The sequence below is a fragment of the Seriola lalandi genome, unplaced genomic scaffold, assembly GCF_002814215.2.
Source record: "Seriola lalandi dorsalis isolate HSWRI2012SDOR001 ecotype SW California unplaced genomic scaffold, Sedor1 jcf7180002054262, whole genome shotgun sequence".
Classification (NCBI taxonomy): domain Eukaryota; kingdom Metazoa; phylum Chordata; class Actinopteri; order Carangiformes; family Carangidae; genus Seriola; species Seriola lalandi.
Genome location: NW_019524815.1, coordinates 525,865 through 549,522, shown reverse-complemented (window position 1 = coordinate 549,522; position 23,658 = coordinate 525,865). Strand labels below are relative to the sequence as shown.

The following is a 23,658-nucleotide window of genomic DNA, read 5'->3' as shown; positions in this document are numbered from 1 at the left end:
AAAGCAAAGAATTAACCAAGTGCGACACAATGCAAAGTTAATAAAGTATCACTCAAAGTATAACCTCTTGTCTGAAATATTTACAGCAAATATTGAAGCCCAAAATGACTTCTAAGTTTCTCCAAAGTATTTAGAGACATCAGACTATCAAGCTTCTTTGTCTGTTGTAGAGCAATTCCTTGAGCATGGAATAATGTATTTTTCAGCAGACCTTCAATGGTTAGTATTTACTTGGGCCTGTGTCTGCAACCAGAAGATAGAGCAGGTTTGATAAACTCCAGAGCTCCAGCCAGAAGTTAAGATAAATAAAACAGCAGTCTATTTAGAAACCTCTGGCCATGAAGTATGTGTTCTTACACATTGCTTTTTAACTTTGTCAGTTCATACACATATTTAATAAAGGTTTCATGAAGAATGACAATTTCCAAAATTTCCAAATAGAGACATTTCATTGTTCTTGGTTTAGATGGGAACATTTTGTTTTATCCACTGAAACTAGTTTTAGTACTTATGGCAATTCAAAATGTCAACTGAGAGTGTTGGAAGTCAATGAGAAGCAACTAAAGGATTTATCACATTCAGGAATTTGCTGAGGATCCCAAGATTTCTCATGTTGACAAAATGGCTTTAGCATATCTTCTTTTTGAATTTCTAGTACAGGCTACCAGGTACTACTACTACCCACTAAAGCTTTGTTTTTCTTGTGTGTTTCATAGAGTTAGATGAATGATGGTTGATGTGTGAGGGTTTTTAAAATCTGATCTGGTTGGTTTATTTTTTATATTTTTTATAAAAACAAACGTCTTGAGTATCTCAAAGACCACCTTCATAAGATTGTGGGAATTTATGCCCGTCACACTAGAACTCCTGTTGTTGAAGTTCACTATTAACATGGGCACTTAGTATAATAAGTAACCAGTACAATTAATAAAAAAATGTGTGTGATTTAATGTCCTGTTTCTCACAGTGGTGGAAAGTACATTTGACTAAATGTACTACTACTTTACTTGAGAATCTCCTTTTTTTATTACTTATACTCCATTACATTTCAGAGACAGCTATTGTTGTTTTCACTCCATTAAATTCAACTTGCATCTTTAGTTACTAGTTACTTTTTTCCAGGAAAACATGTTCATAAAATTTTATGCATTGGTAGAGATTAATCTATCAAGGAGTAGATGAAGTAGAGTAGTTCCATCACGAGCCACTGCTAAAGTAAAATGCTATAAACACTCACAGTATGGTATTCACAATATAACACACACAGGGAATCTTTCTGCACTGAGTATTTTTACTTTTGAATACATTTTGCTAAACTTTCTTAAATACTTTTACTTTGTTACTTCGTACTTTGTAACTTCAATGCAGGACTTGTACTTGTAATGGAGTATTTTTTACAGTGTGTTATTGAAAACAAAGACGAAAACAGTCGTCCCATGTAAATAGGTATCCGTTATGATCACAGATATGACTATTATAATTGTTTACAGGAACTACCGACCCTCCCCTTTAAACCATGGGGCGTGGTTACGATGGGCGTGGCTACATTGAAGACAAGGGCATGTTTTCATGCGGTCACCAGAGACGGTCTGCCGCTGCAGCAGTTTTTGAACGTGTTTACTTTGTGCAGTAGAAATGTCTTTGAAGACAGTGGGCACAGCTTTGAGCCGCACTCTGTGGACCGGAGGAAATAGGACTCCTCCTGTTGCTAGAGCCACTAAAGTTAACAGACTTTCTACCTCAAGCAGGGTGCCTGGAGGAAAACAGCAGGGCACCGAAAAAACAAAAGAGCAAAGTTGCGGCTCGGACTCAGACAGGCCGGGTGACGACGTGCAGCCACTCAGCGAATCTCCTCACAGATGTACGACTGGGGAGAAGAAGAGATCCAAGGAGCCAGTGCGCGCTCCTGGTGTTACCGGTGTAAGAAGGCGCTCATACACTTGCACCGCAGCTCCGGTGGACCAGAAGTCCTACCTGTGGGCTCGTTACAATGACACGAAACGGCTGGTTCACGGTAAGCAGAGGTTGCCCCCTCCTCTTGTTCCCAAGTCCTCCCCCATTCAGCAGCAGCATGTGAGGCCATCCACGTCACCATGGCTCCCTGTTCGCAGCACCAGCGGTGTTCAGCCTTTAGAGAGAAACATTTTGTTCATCTGGGGATGAATGTGCTCATTCTGTTTGTGAAGAGCACAGTCGATAGAGAGATGGCACATGAATGCTGTAGGTTTCAAGAAGTGTGAGCAGTTTTAATACGACAAGTCAGCAACAAGACAGGATGAAGTCTTCCTCTGTTTTCGACTTCAAACAGCCCAAAATCACGTTAGCTTTCGACAAACACCTTGTAGGATACGTCGCAGTCGTTGCCAGCAGTTAATTTATCTTGTTCTGAAAGAAGTCAGGTTCAGCAGTTCACCAGTTTAGTATCATTGCAAGTCATGTCATCCACATTTGACAGAAAGTTGAGGAGTTAGCTGTTTTGACATAGCAGCTAGTTGGCTACTTAGCCCAATGACAGTTTCCTGCAAAATGAAACGTCGAAAATACAGGACTTTTATTTGAAACATAAAGTGTGATGAAACTTCATAACAGCATTAAGTTAAATGGTGTCAAGTTGCTCACTGAACAGATGACATTGCAAAGCTGTTCTCCGAGTTGTTATTGTTGTTTTGTTGTTGTTATTGTTGTTCTGTTCATATGGCCCAGCTCTGCTTTTAGTGTTTTTACAGTTGTGGAAGAAATAATCAGGTTCTTATCACGATCATCAAGATAAGCATAAATACTTGTACAACTTAAATAAAAATAAACAAAGCAAATAATTAAAATACAGTGGGGTCCAAAAGTCTGAGACCACAAAAAGTGGTCTCAATACTTAAAAATATCAAAAATAGAAGTTCTTACTATGCAGCAAAGTGGACCCTTCATTGCCATTATGATGTGTGAATTTTATTATTACTGATGCATTATCATTCATCAGTAATAATAAACAGCATTTTAATGTTGTAAGTGGTTGAGGAGCTCATTTAGCTACTTTCTAAACACTTAGATGTTTAATGTGTAACAATGCATGAACATTTGTAAACTTATCATGTGTTTTAATGTAACATCTTAGTCTGTAAAGTTAGTATTAAATATATCTGTAGTAATGTAGTGGAGTAAAAAGCACAATATTTTCCTCTAAAATATCGTACTTGGTTGCATTTCACCACTGGTTATATTGTGTATTGGTTTTCACTTTTCATTCTGCACTTTTTTCCCCCTTTAGTATTCATATGAAAGTTTTTCTCCGAATAAACTGCCAAAGTGCGAAGCGTGAATTCTCCACCTAATGGGCTTTAATTAAAGCTGTTCTTGCACTTTCAGTTAGACAAGTAATTTCATAGGTCTACGCTTTTGAAATGCAACTCAGCATGGAAAACAGAGGCATTTCCAGCAGCAGAGGCTGCAGGGAACTAATCACAGGGTTGGTACATGCATGTCTGCTGTCCAGCTGCAGCCCTCATTGAACAGTCCCAGGACAGAAGGCCATGGCCCACTTTTTCCTATAGACAGTGACACTGTCATGCGCTCATATTCCAGCCAAGGTATTAGAGACTCCAGACACAGATTGTGAACTGTTTGTTTAATCTGTGTCCATGTGTTTGCTGCGTGGCTGTTATCGCAATAGCGGCTTATAAAACTGACAAAATAAACAATGACAACAACCTCTCCTACAAGAGGCAATGAATGTTCTGCTTCCCATTCAGCTATACAGTTTATTAAATACTGTTGATTTTAGGTCTGGACAAAATGTTCTTTTTGGATCAACTCAGTTCAATGCAGAGTCAGTTGCCATCGTAGGAGCGCACATTATGCAACCTCCGGTGAGCCTGCCAGCCTCTCTAGATTGAGAACAGCCGTAGAATGACTTCTTTCCTCTGCAGAAGTGCGTAATCAGCAAGTTTCATCATAACACAGATTTTCTTTTACATTAAAATATGAGTCAGACAATGTGAATGGCCTAATCCTTAGTTACCTCAAATAAAAGTTTTGTTCCCTCATTTCGCTTACTCACTGGTATCTGTCTGATGTGATCTATATTTGACTTGTATTGGGTTCATTTTAATGAGGGTGTCCCCATCTGCTCTGCCTGGCTCAGACCTGATCCCACCAGGTGCGTGTAACCTCCTCAACTCCTCCACCATCTACGCCAACAACGAGGTCAACCTGGCTGAAGTGGACATCTACGGCTTTGACTACGACTACACGCTGGCTCTGTACTCCAACGCACTCAACACAATGATATACAACACAGCCAGAAGCTTCCTGATTGAACACTTCAAGGTGTGTTGTGCACTAGTTCCAGCAAGCCTGTTGGAATCACAGCTGCTTTTAGATTCAGATGAACTCACATACTTTGTCCTCCTGCTTGTCAGTACCCTGAGGACATCTCCAAATATGATTACATCCCCAACTTTGCTGCTCGGGGTCTTCACTATGACATCCAAAAGGTAAATTCTTTTAAATCACAAACGCCCCATTGCAGGAAGAGAAGTGTTTACATTTTCCCGAAGAGAGAGAGTCACAACTGAAACCCCTTTTTTTTTTTTTAAATCTTCCAAAAGGGTCTGCTGATGAAGATAGATGCCTTCCATTACATTCAGCCAGGAACAGTGTATCGGTAAGAGGTTGATGCTGTGCTGAAAACAAGTCGGCTACACCGAAATGCTCCCCACCAAACAATCATGACCATAACCTTTAATTGTTGGTTTGGATCCATATGTGCTACATTCATTTTATTCAACTTCTAAATCCCTGCTGCTGCTGCTGCGAGCAAAATCACTAGTTGCACTGTCTGATAGTGTTATGTGTGCTTCTAAGCTGTAGTGCATTTATTCATGTTGGATGTTCCCAGGGGCCTGAGCCCGGTGCCAGATGAGGAGGTCCTCCAGCTCTTTGGGGGGACTTACCATGTCCCCCTGCAGCAGGACAGTGGCTTCTATGGAAAGGTGAGGTGGATGGGTTTTACTTTTTGCAGAAACTATATCAGATACGTAAAATATCAGTGACTGTGAGTGTTTGTAAGGCGGAGAGTGCTGCCTGACATTTATCACAGTTATTGCACTCTGCTCTCATATATTTTTTGAATGTTTGTTTTTGGTTTGGCACAGATGAGAAAGACCTTCTTAACATTGAGGGCCCAGCACATCTGTTATAATCTCATCTGACCGCTCTCAAACAAGGATGTAGTTCAGGATTAAATCTGTAACCGTCCACAGAGATTTCAAATGTCAGGCTTTGCGTGGCTTTATTATTATATAAATCCCAATGGTGAAGTTTGTAATCTCATTTGTTCCGTTGTCGTCATGAATCAGCTCAAAGGCAGTGTTCCACTCCCTAAAAAACTGACCATGTTAACTCTGTGTCCAACAAACTTGTTTGTTTTTAAGTTATGGCTTTTTACAAGTTGTACCCAAACAATTAGGAAAAGAAGAACTCTCTATTGAGTCTGACAGTCACAAAGGGGAATCTGGCCTGTTTCCTAATTAGGAGCATTTTGGGGTCAGATGTTTTGAACATAATGGTTTTTGGTTTGTCAGGTCTTTTTAAGTGTTTTCATGCAGCGGGAAGTATGCCTCTCCTTCTTCTAATCCTCCTTGAAGCAGTCCCATTAAAAATTATTTTGGTGTGGCTCTAATCTGATCTGGGGACTTGGCTTAGTGGGTAAAAGTTGTAGTGAAAATGGTTTTGAATGTGATTAAGAAGTCATTCAAAAGAGCAGAGAGGCACAATAAATGTTCCTTTTACCAACCTTTACTGCCTCCCCTCTGAGACGAGCAGGAATATTTATCAAGCATTAAAATATATTTTCTATCACAGGGACCAAAGGTGAAGCAGTTCATGGACATCTTCTCCATCCCCGAGATGACTCTCTTGGCTGTGGCGAATGATTTTTTCATCACCAATGACATTGAATATGATCCGGTTCACCTCTTCAAGGACGTCTCAGTGAGTGTGCCCCCTGTCTCTCACACTGTTTAATGTTACATGCCCATGTTTTTAGTTCTGTCTTCACCCTGTAGCTCACACTGAGAAACACACAGACCTAGTTTATTACACAGTTTTCACATACTGTGATTCTTCAGCTGGAGTCTCGCGAATCTGCTGAGCTCAGTTAAAAGCTTGCAAAGGGCTGTCATGGGTAGAACAAAGAACAATAACTGCCTCTCCTCTTGGTGCCGAGGTTTCCAGTTACGGGGCTCTACAGCGTGCAGTGCTGGGAACTTACTTTTGAAATATAATAGAAACTTTTTACTGAAAAGAATATATTCGGATGTAACTGCCTTTGTAATCACCTACATTTTGATTAGCAACTGTAATTTAATCACATTTTTTTTCTCTAACTGTAACAGATTACAATTACACTTATTTTGTAATTTAATTACATACAATTGTTACATGTAACTAGTTCATCATAATATATGAAATCTTGACGCCAGGTTCTTGAGCATTTTCACATAATTATTTCTGAGCATCTTTAGTTGGGAGCAAACTCTCAGCAAAAAATACTCTTGATGCTAGATTGGGCAAAGTACCGTGAAAGTGTTGAATAACACAGATCTGCTATGAAAAACTTTTACCTCTGTCTAACACTTATTTAATCCCCAGGAAGCAATTGGCATGGTTCACCTCAAAGGCTACATGTACAAATGGGTCATGCAAGATCTGAGTAAGAAATCTATTTCTTATTAGTGTCTGAATATTGTCGCAAGTTCAATGACATTATCGTTTAGACTTCCTTCCATTTCTTCATAGATAAGTTCATTCTGAGAGGAGAGGAAACAGATGCTGTTTTACACCGACTGGTCAATCAAGGAAAGAAACTCTTCCTCATCACCAACAGCCCCTTTAGCTTTGTGTAAGTCTGATCTGAGGTCACTCTGACACATAATGAGAGAAAACAGCTCTGCTGCAGTCTGTTACACCACTGTGTTTTTTTTCTCTGTCCACAGAGATAAAGGGATGATTCACATGGTGGGAAAAAACTGGAGAGACTTCTTTGACGTTGTCATTGTACAGGCAGACAAACCTCACTTCTTCACGGACTGTATCAAGTGAGTAAATGTTTTGGAGAAGGAAAATGATGAAGAAATAAGTTGGAAAAAGTCCAAAAGTCAAAACTTAGCAGAGCTCAACAATCACATCACCACCACTTCAGTTTCTTGGTTTGGAGAACAATCTCTGACATTGTTACTCTTACAGACCTTTCAGACTCCTGGATGGTAATGGAGACCTTCGCTGGGAAAAGATAAAAAGTTTGGACAAAGGGAAGATCTACAAACAGGTCTGTGTTACTGTCTGACTCCTCTGAAAACCAAGTTTCCTTATGTTCGAGCCTCTTCCTGGTTCTTTAATCCTAATCCTTTTTTCTCTCCTTAGTTGATAGCTGTGTTTTTACATGTTATAAGTGTTCCATGTTTTTACTTATTGTATTCTGTGTCTTGATGAACTGAAGAGGAGAGCCGGTGGTGTGTGGTTTTCTTTTGTGTTGCAGGGAAACCTGTTTGACTTTCTTAGACTGACTGGCTGGCGAGGATCAAAAGTTCTTTACTTCGGAGACCATCTTTATAGTGACTTGGCTGTAAGTGTCAAACACAGTTCTGAAAATTTCCGTTGTGGTATTTGGGTGTGGCCAGAGGGGGCTGCAGGGTGAACATTTCAGTCACCAGATGGCAGTACAGACTGCCTGTTTCAGAAATGTAAAACAAAAGACATGGATTAACGACTTAAAAGCATGTATGTTCTTGAAGTACATTTTTGTGTCTAATCAGCAAGGAAAGCAAGGCAAGGGACCTTTATTTGTACAGCACAGACAGAGTTCTTTACATAAAGCAAAGAAATGCATTAGAGCAACATTTAACAACAAAGAAAACATAATAAAATCAGTCAAAACAGAGTTAAATGAGATGTAAATACATATAAATCTTAATTAACCATAAATGCAAATATACAAATATGATAGTAGACCAAAGATATAATCCACATACAGTGCAGTAGTTAAATGTAATAGCTGAGTTTTTAAATTAGATTAAAAAATGTGTGGAGCACAGTAACTGAAAAAAAAACAGTTTTTCCTTCTGAGTTGAATTTATTTTGGCTCAAGGTTGTTAAGTGATTTATAAACCAGCAGCAACACAGTCTATTCTCGAACTAACTGTTTCACTCATGAAGACATCCAGAGTGGGTGAAATGTAAACTGCCTGGTGATGAAATGTGTTCCTGCTCAGTAGATTTGATGTTTCTCCTCAGACACATTAAATAAATATGCAGTCTAAGAGGGCTGACTGGTAATGCATCCCACCATAGGAACCAAATATGTTGCTATGGCTAAAACCCACCCCGGTAGTTTCCTGCTGTTTCTCTCTTAAATAAAGGTACTGTATGTAAAGTCTGTACACTTCACGCACTGTATAAGGTTTCTCCCCGGCCCTCGACCTTATCTGAAAGCGCGGCTTACTTATTTTAACCTTAGTAGTGACAGAAGATGCTGTGCTACTTGGTTTGTCTGGAATCTTTTGTTATGCACATGCAAACTTGTAAAAAGCCAGTTAGAAACTCGGTTAAACCGTATGCATGAAAATCTAGCAAGGATTTCTTTTTAGAAATCGGCTGACAGGAGAAAGTTGACTGTAACCTGGTTACATAAGAACATGTAAACACGTTTCATACTTTATTGCAGGACCTGATGTTGCGACACGGCTGGCGTACGGCAGCCATAGTACCTGAGCTGGAGCAGGAAACCAAAGTGGTGAGCACAGACCGGTATGCGCAGAACCTCACCTGGCTGCAGGCTCTGACCGGCCTGATGGAGCGTCTACAGGTGAGGAGTTAAGCCCAGGATTGTTCGGATATTTTATCATGGGCAAAAAAAATAATAACAATGATGACACAGCCAAAAAATAATTGTCTTAACCAACACCTATCCAAATGTGTTCAGGGTAAAAGGAGACTGTTGTTGACCTGCAGTTACTCATGTTTGCTAAACCTAAGGTTGCTACATGAACTGACGGCAAACCACAATCTGCACTGATGTTTGGTTCCAGCTATTTGTAATCTGGCTCTTTACTGGTATGATGACATGTTGACACAACAGGATGTCAAAAATGATCCATTTACTAAACTGCTTCTGAGTCCATGTAACTCATGTTTACAAGCCTCTGTTGGCCTGTAACTGGGTCGTGTGATTGAACAAAGTACAAAAATGCAGCAAATACAACTTTTCACTGTTGTTTACACGAAAGACTACAAACTGTGTGTTCCCACCTTTTAAAGTGAGGATCAGATTATTCTTTGTATATGTATGAATAAATACTAGGTTTTCCATTTACATCTGAGTGTAGTGCAGTAGCTGTTGAAGTGTTCATAGTGTTGTTTTCTTCATTATCTTAGACACATCGGGACGTGGACTCTAAACAAGTTTTTCAGGAATGGCAGAAAGAAAGAGAAGAACTCAGGTGAGTGCCATGAGGTGCCTTCCACTTAATGCGCACCCCTGACTTATCATGATGTGTGCTGAACTTAAAACAATGCATGCTGGTTAGATAATTTGTCCGATTTTGGCCTGCGTGGCAGAGCGTCACCATGTCACATGACATTAAAATCTCATGGGAGTAAGACGGATGCAGTTTTCTGAGTCGGGCGTTGCTGTCAGAAGCACCTCTGTGATGACAGATTGTTGCCCTGATTGACTTACGGCTTCATTGACATGCATGATGTGTTCTACATTTTTATTCAAAGAACTTCAGATCCTCTATCTGCAATTTATTTGATCTTACTTAAGGGCACCGTAACTATAATTTTAATTACCACCAAGAGAGCTGTAAAAACAGTTTAGTTCAAGAGTTTGTTATTGTAAAATAAGTAATGCCCTTGTGGGTCATATTTTTATATGTTAGATTTCTTTCTGCAAGATCAGCCATTGCTGTGACCTCTCTGACGCAACGGGAAATAGAATGTGTCCAACTTGACGTCAGTCTTTTTATACTCCACCCCATCCAGTCATGGGCAGTTTACGTTGACCCTCAAGTCAGCCGCAGTTGATAACAAACTGATCTATTATGTTAATCTCTCACTCAATCTTCAACACCTCCCAGTGAACCCAGTGACCCTGCTGTTGTCATGTATATACTGTGGAACATTCATTAAGCACTCGGCTTAAGTAAAGTTCTTAGGTGCTCGTATTTTACTTGAGCTTTACTTTGTTACTTCGTACTTTGACTCCTCCATATTTATTTGACAGCTATAGTTACTTGTTACACTGTGGGCTAAGAGTTTATCCTACAGGCCTATAATGAGCATAAAGTATTTATGCTGTTTGATTAAATTAAACTGTATATAAAACAGTTAGAATTAACTTCACCTCGACCAGCTGCAACATTCAAATTCTGTTTACATGTTCATGCATCAGTAATGATAGTTTAAGAATATATAATAATGCAGTCAGAGGCCATTCTGCTGGCAATATTTACTCTTGAATCCAAGACATTAACTTGTTAACTTTGTGTTGTTGCTGCTGTTACTTAACTAAAAGATCTCCATCACTAGGTATATGACTGCAGTCATACTTAAAATCATATTAACTTTCACCCTAAATCTTTCTGTCTCAGGGTAATGACAAAGAACTTGTTCAACCCTCAGTTCGGCAGCATCTTCAGAACATGCCACAACCCCACCTACTTCTCCAGGCGTCTGTGTCGTTTCTCAGACGTCTACATGGCCTCCCTGAGCTGTCTTTTGAACTATGACCTCTCGTACACTTTCTACCCCCGCCGCACCCCTCTGCAGCACGAGGCTCCTCTGTGGATGGATCAGCTTTGCACAGGCTGCATGAAGACGCCTTTTCTGGAGGAGATGTCTCACATACGATGAGAGCTGTGCTCTCCTCAGTGACTGATAGGATTTCATATTTTAGGCCTGGTGAACACTTGAGATAGATTGAGGATTTGTCTCATAAAGCAGGATTTCTTTGTTGCCAAGAGGGTGCTCAACATCTCCTTCTACAGAGCTAAGCAATCCTGTTCCACGTAGTGACCCAATTACCCAGTGAATTCACTAGAGGGTGCTGTAGAATTATCTGCTGTCTGGATAGCATGCAATTCAGTTAAACATGTGGTACAAGACTGACAGACACTCTGATTTCTCCCTCAGTCAAAGTGTTATGGAACTGCTGATCAATATTGAGCTACAGTCGCACAAATACAACAAATAAAGAATTAAAATCTGATATAATTTTGTGTTGATCTTTTACTAACCCAATTATACTGTACACATCACACTTTTATGTAAACGTGAGGAAGTTACATGGAAGCAAGTTACTTCAACATCACTGAATCATGAATAGAATCAGTACAACCCGAGCCTGAGACTAACCTTTAATTGTTAATTAAATACATCTTATGAGTTGTGCATATTTTCTTAGTCAGATTTCCTTGCATTTATTTCATTGGGGGTTTGGTTGCTAGGCAGCGCAGCATCCATTCATCACCACTGTACTCAGCATCACAAACTCATTCACTCCCAGCCGCCCGACTGAAGACGACAGCCAAGGTACTGTACTCTCTGCATGCTACAACCCGGGGGTTTGGCCACTGATCTGTTCATGTAGAATGGTTGTTATTACGTGACTGTGGTGCACGGTAGTTGCTGCTCAATTCAAACCGCTGGAGCTGAGACAGTATCGTGGTCTTGATTAAGTTTTTAATGAGCTGTCCCACGCAGGGATCGTTTGTGTAGCTACTACTTAGCATTGCAGTGCGTCCAGTTTCGCTACATAGGCGCTTGTGTTGTTTGAAACGCTGTATTTTTGATGAGGCTAATTGTTAATAAACACATGGCTCTCGACGCATGAAGTCACTTGAATAATGTGTTGGTTGTTGCGTGGCAGAAGTCTTTGTTGTCGTCCCTTTGTGCATCTTTACTCCCACACTGCACTATGACATCCAAAAGTTTGACTGCACGAGTCGCCATTTCAATCATGGTCTTTACAGGTCAGCTGTGAGGTTGGGATTTGTCTGTAGTTGTCCAGCAAGTGACGTGGTTCATTTCTGAAGATAAAATATGATTATCATTATTTTTTTTCAAATTTGCATTTTATTGAAGAAAAAAAACCTTGTGTTTTCCATAATGTGTTTCTGCAGATGTGTCACATGTGGCCCCTTTTCACCTCTTTGTCAATAAGTAAGGCTGAGTAATGTTTCACTCTTTACAAATTCTCATATCTGCATGTTGAATTTCACAGTTTTATGTCTAAATAAAAGATAAGTTACATTCATAGGTCCATATATATATATATATATATATATATATATATATAAAAATTACTTCTAGATAAAGAGCCCTCAAGTGAGATTAGCCAACACATTATTTTATATATTTATACATATAAATATAAATGTTTGTATATGTATACAAAAAATATAGTACTAAAAATATAGTATAATATAAGTACATACGTATTAAATGATTAAATAAATGATTAAAACTCAGATCATTGGGCCTGTATTATTAAATGCAATTTCATCATCAGGGAGTTTTATTGGAGTCATCTTTATTTCATAGTAGGACAGAATAAAAAGGATTCTGAAATAAAAAAATTTCCAGAATCTTTTTTTTTTTAAGTGTCATACTTTTATTTCAAACTGTTTCATTACACTTTCATGACATTCAAGTCTTATTTCATAATGTCACTTTTTATGACAGTCGCTGCTGTCTGCAGCTCCTGCAGCTGTGCCTTCAGTTTATGATGATTATGATTTTTTTTTTTTTTTTTGCCACTATTTGACATTCAGTGATTAACTGCTCCCAACAAGGTTTGTAGAGCTGTGTGACCTTTGATGACAGAGTGACATTTTCTGTCAATTTAAGTCATGCACACTATTGATCCATTCCTGGTGAACATGAGACAATTTTCCTCTGGGGACTCGCAGGACGTCCTGTTTCCTTAGCAAAAGCCCTGAAGTTGTGTTGTTTGACCCTCAAGCATGAGTAATAGACTGCATCTTTCTGCCCGTCATCACCTCTTTTGGTATACTGCTTGCTGGCTGCATATTGTATCCAGGGTTGAATACTCTTTGGGAGTGTTTTTTAGGATGAAACACAATCTTCACTGTGTTTGTTTATTCAACTCTCCCCCTCACTATGTTAGAGAATCTAACCTAAACAGTTCATTTTTTTTCTATTAGTGAGATATCTCATTCTGAGGTCAGACTGAGAAAGGGTATCAGTCTTTTTTTAGTGTCACAGGATATTCCTTAGTTTTCGATTTTAGTATTAGATCATTTCCCCTTGTGTTAAACTCTGTGATACCCACTGCCAGTGCCAGTATCAGGCCATATTGATTTCTCATGGCTGATGCTCATTTAACATAGTTTTGAATTTAAACACATCAAAAACACAAGTGCTATGAGATGTGTTTTGCCTGTTTGAAAATGCTGCAGTGTTTGTTTATTGAATGCCTCACGTATTCTTTAGTGATTCATCTGTGTTTCTGCAGGGCTGACTGATGTTTCAGTCTATTTCATGGCTCCGTGCCTTCAGTGAATAAGCCTGCACCTGAGTAGCAAGAGCCGGCAGGACCAACTTTTTTCATATCTGCTGACCTCTAAAAATGTGTTTCTGTATTTGGAAAGAAAGCCTAAAGCCTCAATTTACCGAAAGACAAAAAGGCTGGAATGCATACATTTAATAAAGCCTGTTTATATTATATATTGTGATATAGACTTGCTTCAGTTGATAGAGGATCTTCTACAGGACAATCCTTAAATCAAATGATTGGACAGATTTTAGTTTCTAAAATCAGTCTCTCCCTCACCAGCGAGCTTAACACCCAGTCCTTGCAAAACTTTCATCCTTCAGTGCCTCCATCCTGGATTTCTCTAGCCACACCACTCCTTCCATTTGCAGTTTCTTTTCTGCATCCGCTCCCTTTTATCTTTCTACCCTCCCCCTTTCTATCCTCACTCCTTCATTTTCTCACCTCTAAGTCTCTCCATTCCTTCCCATGCAAGCCTCTCTTCCTTCATTTCTTTGCTTCCAGTTGAGTGCCTCTGTGTCTGTCACTATGCTGGCTATGGGGGGGGCTGTGCACTCAGAGGTTTGTGTGCTGTGGCACACACACACACACACTCACACACACACAGCAGCCTCTTCTATTATTAAATGTAATGCGACTTTACTTTTACAGCTGAGCAATGTTAAGAACTCTGCTCAGTGCAGGAAGATTTCCCTGTTGCAGCTGATACATTATTCCTTCATCTGGCTTGAAAAACTAAAAGAACAAAGAGAGAAACCCTGCGGAGAAAACACAGACTTACATTGTTTGTTTGTCCGTATTATCATTCTTGTTATTCTACAAAAGCATTATAAAGCCACAACATCGTTGTTTATTCATGAAGATTGTATTCCATTTGGCCAGCCAACAAAGAAAAAGCAGACGGGCTGGGCTTACTTGGTTTGGAAATATAAGTGTGGGCCATAACACAGTCAGGGAGGATGAGCAGTGGAGAGCGGCCTCAAGACAACAGCTAATTGGCCCTTGCCAGTGTCCTGGAGTGGGGCAGTTGGTGTAATCACCACATGATGAGAGCAATTAGTCTGTATGAATAAGGTTAAATCATCAGTATCACAAATTGGTTTTGTAGCTATTTTTTCTTTAGGGTTGTATCAAATGAATAACATGTCATACTCGTAAGGATAACTGATTCATTTGAGTGGCAGTGATTATGCAGATCTCAAAACCGGATGTACAGTCATGAAATTTATATTTGGAGGTTTCAAATTTAACAGTATGTAAAACTTTCATTATTGGTCTTTATTTGCATAATTATGATATCACATTGGAGCAATGAGAAGCAGAATTTAAGTGTAAGTGTAAAATCTTATATAAAATCTTATATATCAATCACCTTTGTTTCATCTCAGGCAAACAAGTGTTACTTGTGTTTTGCATTTCAGTGAGACACACATGTATTTATCTTTCCTTAACTTGACTACTGCTGTTTACCTGCTTTTATTGTGAACAGGCTCTACTGTACTGAAATGCTGCAGCAGGCCTGTAACCAAAAATAACGGACACAACCATTTCTCTTTTCAATGTCACTTCACTAGTTGGGTCTTTGTTTTGAAATTGACCTTAAAGTTTAATTGATTACTTTGCAGTCTTTCCATGTGCTGGTGCGTAATGACCTACTTCAACTCACGATCTCGCAGGGTCCTTCTGACTGTCCCTATGTTTCCAGGATAATTGTATTTCTGATTCACAGTCACGTTTTAAATCACTTGTGTTTATTATAATCTGTGGTCTTTGGCTTTTATTACATTTTTCCTTATTGTTCTGTTCGGTTCTTCCAGCTTCATTCCTTCATCTGGGACTCTTTGTTGTCTTTTGTTTTAGTCACTTCAACAGCCTCACAAAGGCGTGGAGAGCCTCACCCAGTCCGTTTCTACACACGCTTTGCCAGATTTCACATGGATTATTTATATGCTGGTTTATGTGAGGCCACTGGCTGCTCCTGACACACTTTGCTCTTTCATCATCATACATGTAGGAATGCACCTTTGGCACTGTGTCAAACATGCAAGTCTGTGATGCACTCTTCGGTCCCTGCTGAGTTCCTGCCCTCTTATGCTCTACAGTCCTGGTCAAAATTATTCTTCATTCATTCATTTCTTCAGAAATAAATGCAAATAAACTTTGTTTATCTTTACTAAAATCAGGGGATCCAATAATTTTGACCTGGAACTCTTTTGTAAATTACAGCCCTGTCTGTGATCTCTGAAATACAAGCCTGTGCTGTAATTAACATAGTCAGCGGGCAAAGGATGAGAAGCTGTAGTAAATGAAGGCGTATTGTGTCACTGTGAGGCCGAGGAGGCCTGTGTGACTGATTGGAACATGGAGAGAGAACGGTTTATGTGATTTGAATACAGCGATATTTTTTATTAGCAGCTGGATTCTGCTTATTATCTTGTTTTTCATTTGCCCCCCTTCTTCGCCGACATAGAAAGTGTTGTACTTTCTTATGCGATATCTTAATTACAGAGCTATCCCAGTGCTTTCGTAGACACAACTAAACAAACAATATTTAAAGCTTCATGTTGATACTTAGGGCCTTTTTTTAGAAATTGGATGCATCATTTTCCTGCCTGTTGAATTATTCATCTGCAGACTGCATTTATGTGCGTTCTCTGCTCAGGGGAGGATGTCAGCTGGACCACTGCAAACAGCTTATTAAAGTGAAAGTGTACTGTCTCTTTGATGGGCTTTGAATGAGTCACCCACTCTCTGCCTCTGTATCTGTGAGGCGTTTATATTTATTCTTGATTTTCATCACATTTCCTTTGTACTGTGTTTCCCATTTAGTAGTTTCAATACCTACCCCGGTGTATAGGCATAATCACTGAGCTGCATTTGAAGTGGTTCACTCCGTGCTATACCTCACATCCGCACGCTTTGATGTTATTAACATTCAGCAAAGTGTCTTGTCATATCTGAAGTACTTTGGATTCAAGGCTCTGGTTTTTAGACTTTTATTTTACCTCTCTGGAGAAAAACAAAAAATCTCGTACGAAGCATCTGTCTTGTTCATCTTGCTTGACTGAGGTGATTGGAAAAATATCAGTCCTGTTTATTATGTGTCATAGCTCTTCAGTAGACAGACCCCGCCAATCAGCACAGTAATCTCTTCATTAAATAGCTTCAATTAGATGTATGACTATTTTATGGTGTGTGAAGCTAGAGAAGCATTTAGATTAAATGATTGGTACACTATAATATTTAATAGCCACATTATAAATACAGGGAATGTAGTAGAGTACTGTAAAAGTAGGCTTACTATGCAGCAGTACTGGGTTTGTATGAACAAAATTTGCAGTAGTACTCGGAAATACAAATGGAAACATGACTGATCCGGTCAGCTGCAGGCTACTATTCACGGCTGTTGAGATTGGATTGCTTTACACTTGTTCTTTATCGTTTTGCTGGAATTGAATGTATCAGATTTCAGCTTTTCATCACCAAACTATGAAATGCCAGAAAGCGTCTCTAAAATATGTAGAAATATTAGTCAGGGATTCGTGGAAGAGTGACTTTCCGTGATCACATGTAGCACTTAAAGTATGTTAAGGTATAGATTAATACAACTTACCGCAGTTTAGCATGCACTCATCATCCGTAACAAATGGCCCACCTTCCTCAGATAGTATGAATATTCATGAACCTACAGGAAAAGGTTAAGCATGAAGTCGACATAAATTACAAACACTATGTGCTGTTCCTCTCTGTAATGATTTCAGATCATTTCTTCTCTGCACCACTGAGCTGTATGACAGATAGACAGGGAATAGATACAGGGGAGGGGACCCCACACAATCTGGTGTGTGGGGCTCCATTAAAGATGTTTTTTTTTGTTTTTTTTTTCCTGTAGTAAAATGGCTGTTAAGCTGCCATTATGACCAACGTGGAAGGAAATTTGCAATAAACTGCAGATCCAGATTTGGTATGGCATGACTCACAGATTCGTCTTTTGCAGGGCACTGAGCACACATTTCCTGACTCATCAACACTCCTGCCCTCTGTCACACCACAGTGTACTTTTTCTGGGTGACACATGCAGAACTTTGTCTCTATTTGTGGAGACACCTGCTGTTCCCATGCAGAGGCTCTAACCCCCCCCCCCCCCCCCCCCCCCCCCCACTCCTCACTCCATCAGGTCTATATGTAGTTGATAATAAAAATAGACCTTACAGCAGACATTATCACAGTGTCAGGGTTTAGGTGATTTGGGTTTAATTCGGACCATCTTGTGAGCACAAACTCTTTTTTTAGTGAAATTAAAGCTCACCCTCAGTTCACAGTCTTCTCCTGGTTTCCTAAAACCTCTCAAATGGGTCCGGCCTAAAAGAAAAAAGAAAACAAAAACAAATGCAGTGAAACCATGCATGAAGAGAACATAAAGCTGTTCAATAATTTAAATGAGCATGTTCAATGACATTAAGGCACTCTGTCTGCCAAGTGTAGTAGCATAACATTTGTTACAAATTTCAAATCCCCCTACAGGCTTTAGGACAAAACAAATGATGTAAAGTACCAGCTAAAATAAACAATGAAAATCCTACTTCTGATGTCCAGAAGTCAGATATATAAGATAAGAAATTATTTGTATTTTCTTTTTTTTAAGGAAAACTAGATTATAAGTTTTAAAATACTAACATGATGAACAATTTCAGCTGTTAAAGTAAAAGTTGATTACACAGTTGACACCTGTGTAATCTCCCTAAGAAGAAAGTCACAAATTACAAGACATTAAGATTTGCTCTGGTGTAAATTGTTTAGCTGATGACTGTCATTTTTTCATCACAGTGTCCAGGAGAGGGCACTGTTACTCTTCCTCCTCCTGAGCACTACCTACATTGCAGTAATAAATGCACACTCATGTGGACTTAACTTTCTCGCAGCATAAAAATCTCCAATTTGTTAACCAACTTTCTTATTGACCTTTTTCTGTGCAAACGTTTCTTGAATCCACAAACAGCTAATATTGAATTTGTCAATACTGCCGCACTGGTTAGTGGAAATGAAAGCTATCAAATTTACTATTCCAGCTGTGAGTTGAAAGCAAAGGGATTAAAAGTTGCCCTTTAGCTTTTTGGCATTTCTCCACCTGCCAGAGGGATTTAAAGTTGAGTGCTGTCAGCCTGAGTCTGTCTCTGCTGTGGCGGGTCATCTATTGATCACCTGGCATGAAGACAAAGTCCTTCTTAGTCGCGGAGAACCATCCATCATGGAGCTGCCTGGGACACAGTGGAGCGATAGCATGGCACTGAGGATCCATTATAACTGAAATAGATATTTTGCTGCTACAAAGATCAATGAGCAACACATCCCTGTAGCTGTTACCTTCATCCTGCATCGGGTCATGATTGTCTGAAGAAGATGGACTGCCATGATTAACTGATCTCGAGACCAACACTTTGTTATTAATAACCTCCTTTATTAAGTTATTGGTAACTCTTTAAAAAATTAAAGCCGATGCCATTTGTCATTCAAAAAAATGAGGTAGATTGATGAAAACAAAAACATGAATAATGACTTTCTTGTCACCTACTGATGGTAGCCGGTCTCTCGCTAATCAGATGAGAAGAATGGGCACAATATAGGGAACTGATAATTGCATTCAAACCTCAACAGAGCGGAATATAAAGTGGGAAAGGCTCATTCGATTGGAGCACGTAGCAACAACACCTCTTTTCTTCTGCCGTGTCCACCATAATATCCTGGCCCTCTAATGAGAGGCTATGAAAGGCCACAGTGTGTGTGTGGTGTATGTGTGTGTGTGTGAGACTGTTTGTAGCGGCTCCCAGGGGCCTGAGGGGCACGTGACCTCACTGGGAGGAGGACGGTTCAGTTGGCTCGCTACACTCCTCCCACTCAGATAGTCAACAACCCTTACTGTAACTTCTTTTCAACAGTGTTATTTCCAGCCGTCCCACTCTCCATGTGTGTCTGAAAATCCAGGAGAGGATGTGAAACCGATGTAAGTTCTGTATTAGCTGAATAAAAAGTGACTGCAAAAGTGAATGCTGTGTTACAAAGCAAATACAACAAAGTATACAAAGTAAAGTGAAGTAATAGGCCTCGCTCTGTTCAGTGTGGCTCGACAGGAACCGTCCAAAACTAACAAATGGCCTTAAATAATTACATGTGCTGTAGCTTCAGTCGTGCCCTCTTGCGCTCAGTCAGCCGCTGAAGCTGGTAAAGTGTAATGAAAACGAAATGCTCATAGAGATAAGGCTCAGCTTATTTCCTTGTGCTTCAAAGCACAATTGCCCTTTGAATATTCGCCCCTTCAAATATTTGTGTGGCACCCCTTCCTCCGCAAACTCACCCTCTCCAAATAGCCCTGTCTATGTGTACTCCTTGTTCAGTCAAGTATCTGGAAAATATTTACAATGTATACAGCGGCCATAGGCACTGTGTTCATCACGATACAGTATAAATATTATCACATGATTAACCTCGTTCTTTAAGGGGCTGTTAACCGACCCAACTTCTACCTTTTTAGAGTGGAGCTGCTCTCCACACCAAAACGTCCACAGCTTTGCCCCTTCACCCCAAACATAAATACTTTATAAGAATCCCTCATAGATGAATTAAGGAATTGATACTAAAGATGCCTTTAGAATATGTAGTGGATTTTTGATCATCACACAAAATAATTACTAATGATTTCATAGGTTTGTTATAACTTCAGAAACTGGGAGTTTAAATAGGACTATTCACAGGATCTCATAGGATCACTCATAGAAAATGCTCTTTCAGGGCCTATAAGTGGGTTATTTATAAATATATTTTGGGGCCATACAACATCCTGCTGTTCTCAGTTGCTTCTGCCACTTTTAGCTGTTATAAACTGAGGATTATTTCTCTTTTGCACCTTGCTCGAAAAGGGCCTAATAAATAAAACTGTATTCATATTATTTGGTGTAAGAAATCATTACAGCAGGGAAGGTTTTTTTCCTAAGTGGCTTGTGATGAGCCCTGCGCTGAAACCAGAGCTATACTAGGAGAATAACTAAATATTAATGAGAATAAAGCTGTATTGTTTCATTGTTATCTATTTGCGTAAAGCTTATGTTGAGCCAACTTTACGCTTAACCTCCTGTTGCTTTGTAGCAAAGTTGATTGATGATGTTTGTCCAGCTTCAAACGCATCAAACCCCTACATATCGAAAATTCAATTTCTATTTAAAAGGACTGAAATGATAAATTGCGATGCACCTCCTTAACAAAAGGCCTCCACACGTTTCATCAGGCGGGCACAATGCTGATTTATTCCTCAAGAGCAAATTTCCTGCCCCCATGAAAGCAGAGCTAAGGAGGAATGAATGATCTTTGCTCCGTCCACTCCTCGCCCCTCATAAACCACACACCAACTCTGCCTCCACATCCCTGTCCACAGCTGAGACTGGAGATAAACTATTGAGTTTATGGGGCCGTGCCCATTCACAGAACCAAGTGTGAGGAGACATAATAACATACATCAGTGTTTGTTTATGGGATAACAATGTTTAGAATTTTAAGACCATGATTTTGATGTTGTTTATTCTAACTGCCATACGTACGCCAGGAAGCGTGAACTATATACATTTATCTTGGGGAGACAGAAGAGCTTTTCTGTGAAAGCTTATATGTAAACACAACTGTGTTTTTCGTCTGGATTTATGTTTTGTTGGCGTTGCTGTATCAGTGGTTTCTGCGGGTCTGACGACGTGGATATCGGGGAGGGATCTCCGCTTCTTTTGTCCTCTTAAGAGTTTTCCTGCCCATCCACTTCCTTTAAGACAAAAGAGGAGCCAGAGCTGCTCAGAGGACTGGGGCCTTGTTCCCGAGGTGATATGATTAAAGGCTTGTTGTCTGGACTGCACCCATTCAAATGCCTCGCACACGCCACAGCTGCTTTAGTTAATTGAATTGTCAGGAGAGCAGACAGGACTGAAGGTATAGCACCAAGACTGATGCTCTGAATCAATAGTGGCACTTAAACAAAGCTGGACAGTGGTGGTGCCAAGGAGCTGAAATGTTGGCTGTTTGTTTAGATAAAACAAGTGATTCCTGATTTCAGCTAAGTGAAAGTAACTGAACTGCTGATTCGGTTGAGGATTTCTTTTTGCGATGGGTCAGATATCTATCTAGAACATGTTCACAAACAGCAGCTTATGGATTCTAATGAACTATCATGTGTTATACTGTGGCATTGTTCGCTGGTGGATGTCCACTGTGCTATTTATTCATATTTATTTTGTTATATTTGTGAATTCTATGGGATATGTTGTTTTATTCTATTTTTACGGTGCCTTTTTCAATATCTGTCCAGGAACACAGATGATAAATAAAACACTAGAGCACAATCAGTAAACAAGAGCCTACAGCCATGCTAGTGGGTGTCTGACAGGCCCAGCGGTGCTTTGAGCTAAATGCAAACATCATGCTCACAGTGACGGTACTGAGAAATTAGATAAAATAAGATTTTGATGGTTAAGTCAACCGCGTGGTGGCACTAAAGGTGGCACCAAAGTCAGTCGGCTTCAAAACTTCACAGCAATACATCCAATAGTTTTTTTTAATTTTTGAAAAGTGATGGACTGACCGACGGACAGACACATGCCACTAGCAAGGTTAAACAAAATCTGTCAGAAATGTCAATTAATCATAATAATCAATAATGACTATAATCAATGAAGACTATATGAGCCAAAGATCTGTCCAGTCAGATAAATTACCACATTAGACAAAGTCTGGTCCATTACCAACAAAGTCAGCCAAGGACTGATGCTGTGGTGAAATGTTTTTAGAAAATTGCCGTCCCAGAGGAAAAGGGGTGATGTAATTGTGGAGAGATGATGTAATTGTCTATCAGGATGATTGTGCTTGTTTGGTTTCGCCCATTGATTAATTAAGTGCCTGTCTGCTCAGTTACTATGAGTGCTCTGCAGTTAATGTGATGAACACATCATTGGCCCTCGGGGAGATCATGGTCCTAGCCTGGTGAGAATTTTATCGACTCATAATTTTTGGGTAAAATTAACTGTTATCAACTAAAAACTTTGCCACTCCCGTCTACCGCAGCTCACTCCGTCCTGCCTAACACTGACCAATGAAAACAGGAGTCTGTGTCATCCAACATAGCGCGGATGCTTTGGAAGTGAATGTCTATCAGTTAGCCGGCTGACGCTCCAGACCGCGATCCTCCTTTATTCAATAATCAAGCAGCAGCATTAATGCATTGTTGTCACTGCTGCCAGTTTATTGCACTCGACAACCTGCTACAGGAGAGTCTGTATGTCCAGACATTTACTCTGTTTAATCAATGCAGCTAATAGTATTGCAGGGAAAACTGTTGTGCTACATTAACCTTGTGTTTGTGTGCATACCAGAGGTGATGGGCTTACAAAAGAAAGAATTAGGAGGGAGATGAATGAACAGATTAGAAACTTGTTCAGAGGTCACCACCTACAGTATGCTAACCCAGGGCAAGGCTCTGTGATTAGGACTTTTGTGAAGAATGATGAACTGTTTGTCTGACGACTGCAGCTTGTTTGACCAGCTGTCTTCCAGCGGCAGAGAGAGAGAGAGAGAGAGGGAGAGAGAACTAGTGTTACAAGTCTTGTTCAAAGCAAACTCTAACAATGCCAAGTGTATTTTGCCAATAGCCATTTTTTAAAATGATCAAGTAACCAAGAATGTACTTGTGTGACTTGTGTCAGTGCTGTGTGCTTTTAGGGATTATGGTAAATTTAAAAAAAAAAAAAAAAAAAAAACACCTGCCGGTGTGTTTTCTGTAAACTTGGTGCATGACAGTGATGATCCAGCCTGTATACGTGAGACAGGCAGCCACCGCACTCCTGGTTCCCCGGGAGACTGGCATGGTCAGCAGCAGCCCTCCCTCCAGCCCCCTCCCCCCACTTTCCTCCCGCATCCTCTCTCATCCTCTTGCCGTTTCTCCCCCTATTTGTGAAGGAGGCGTGCGACTGAGGAAGAGGCAGGGCATGTTAGCCAAGGCTGGGGGAGTGGAACTCATACATCAGGCAAAGCGTACAAACACACACGTTCACACCCACACACAC

The 23,658-nt window shown here is 39.9% G+C and overlaps 1 protein-coding gene across 1 annotated transcript; it reads left to right on the top strand.

Annotated features, from left to right (window-relative positions):
* Positions 1-1,572: 1,572 nt before the first annotated feature.
* LOC111654220 (5'-nucleotidase domain-containing protein 2) lies at positions 1,573-11,265 on the top strand. The gene is made up of 14 exons (XM_023405151.2): positions 1,573-2,014; positions 4,136-4,320; positions 4,413-4,487; positions 4,602-4,657; positions 4,892-4,985; positions 5,857-5,985; positions 6,646-6,706; positions 6,793-6,895; positions 6,990-7,091; positions 7,240-7,321; positions 7,532-7,618; positions 8,717-8,857; positions 9,427-9,491; positions 10,644-11,265. The coding sequence occupies exons 1-14, from the start codon at positions 1,636-1,638 to the stop codon at positions 10,903-10,905; spliced, it is 1,821 nt and encodes a 606-aa protein (XP_023260919.1). The 5' UTR covers positions 1,573-1,635; the 3' UTR covers positions 10,906-11,265.
* The last annotated feature ends 12,393 nt before the right edge of the window (positions 11,266-23,658 follow it).

Coding starts and splice junctions, on each gene's coding strand:
- LOC111654220 (XM_023405151.2), top strand. CDS start 1,636: ATGTCTTTGAAGACAGTGGGCACAGCTTTGAGCCGCACTCTGTGGACC. Junction 5,986..6,645: donor ACCTCTTCAAGGACGTCTCA/GTGAGTGTGCCC, acceptor TTTAATCCCCAG/GAAGCAATTGGCATGGTTCA. Junction 6,896..6,989: donor AACAGCCCCTTTAGCTTTGT/GTAAGTCTGATC, acceptor CTCTGTCCACAG/AGATAAAGGGATGATTCACA.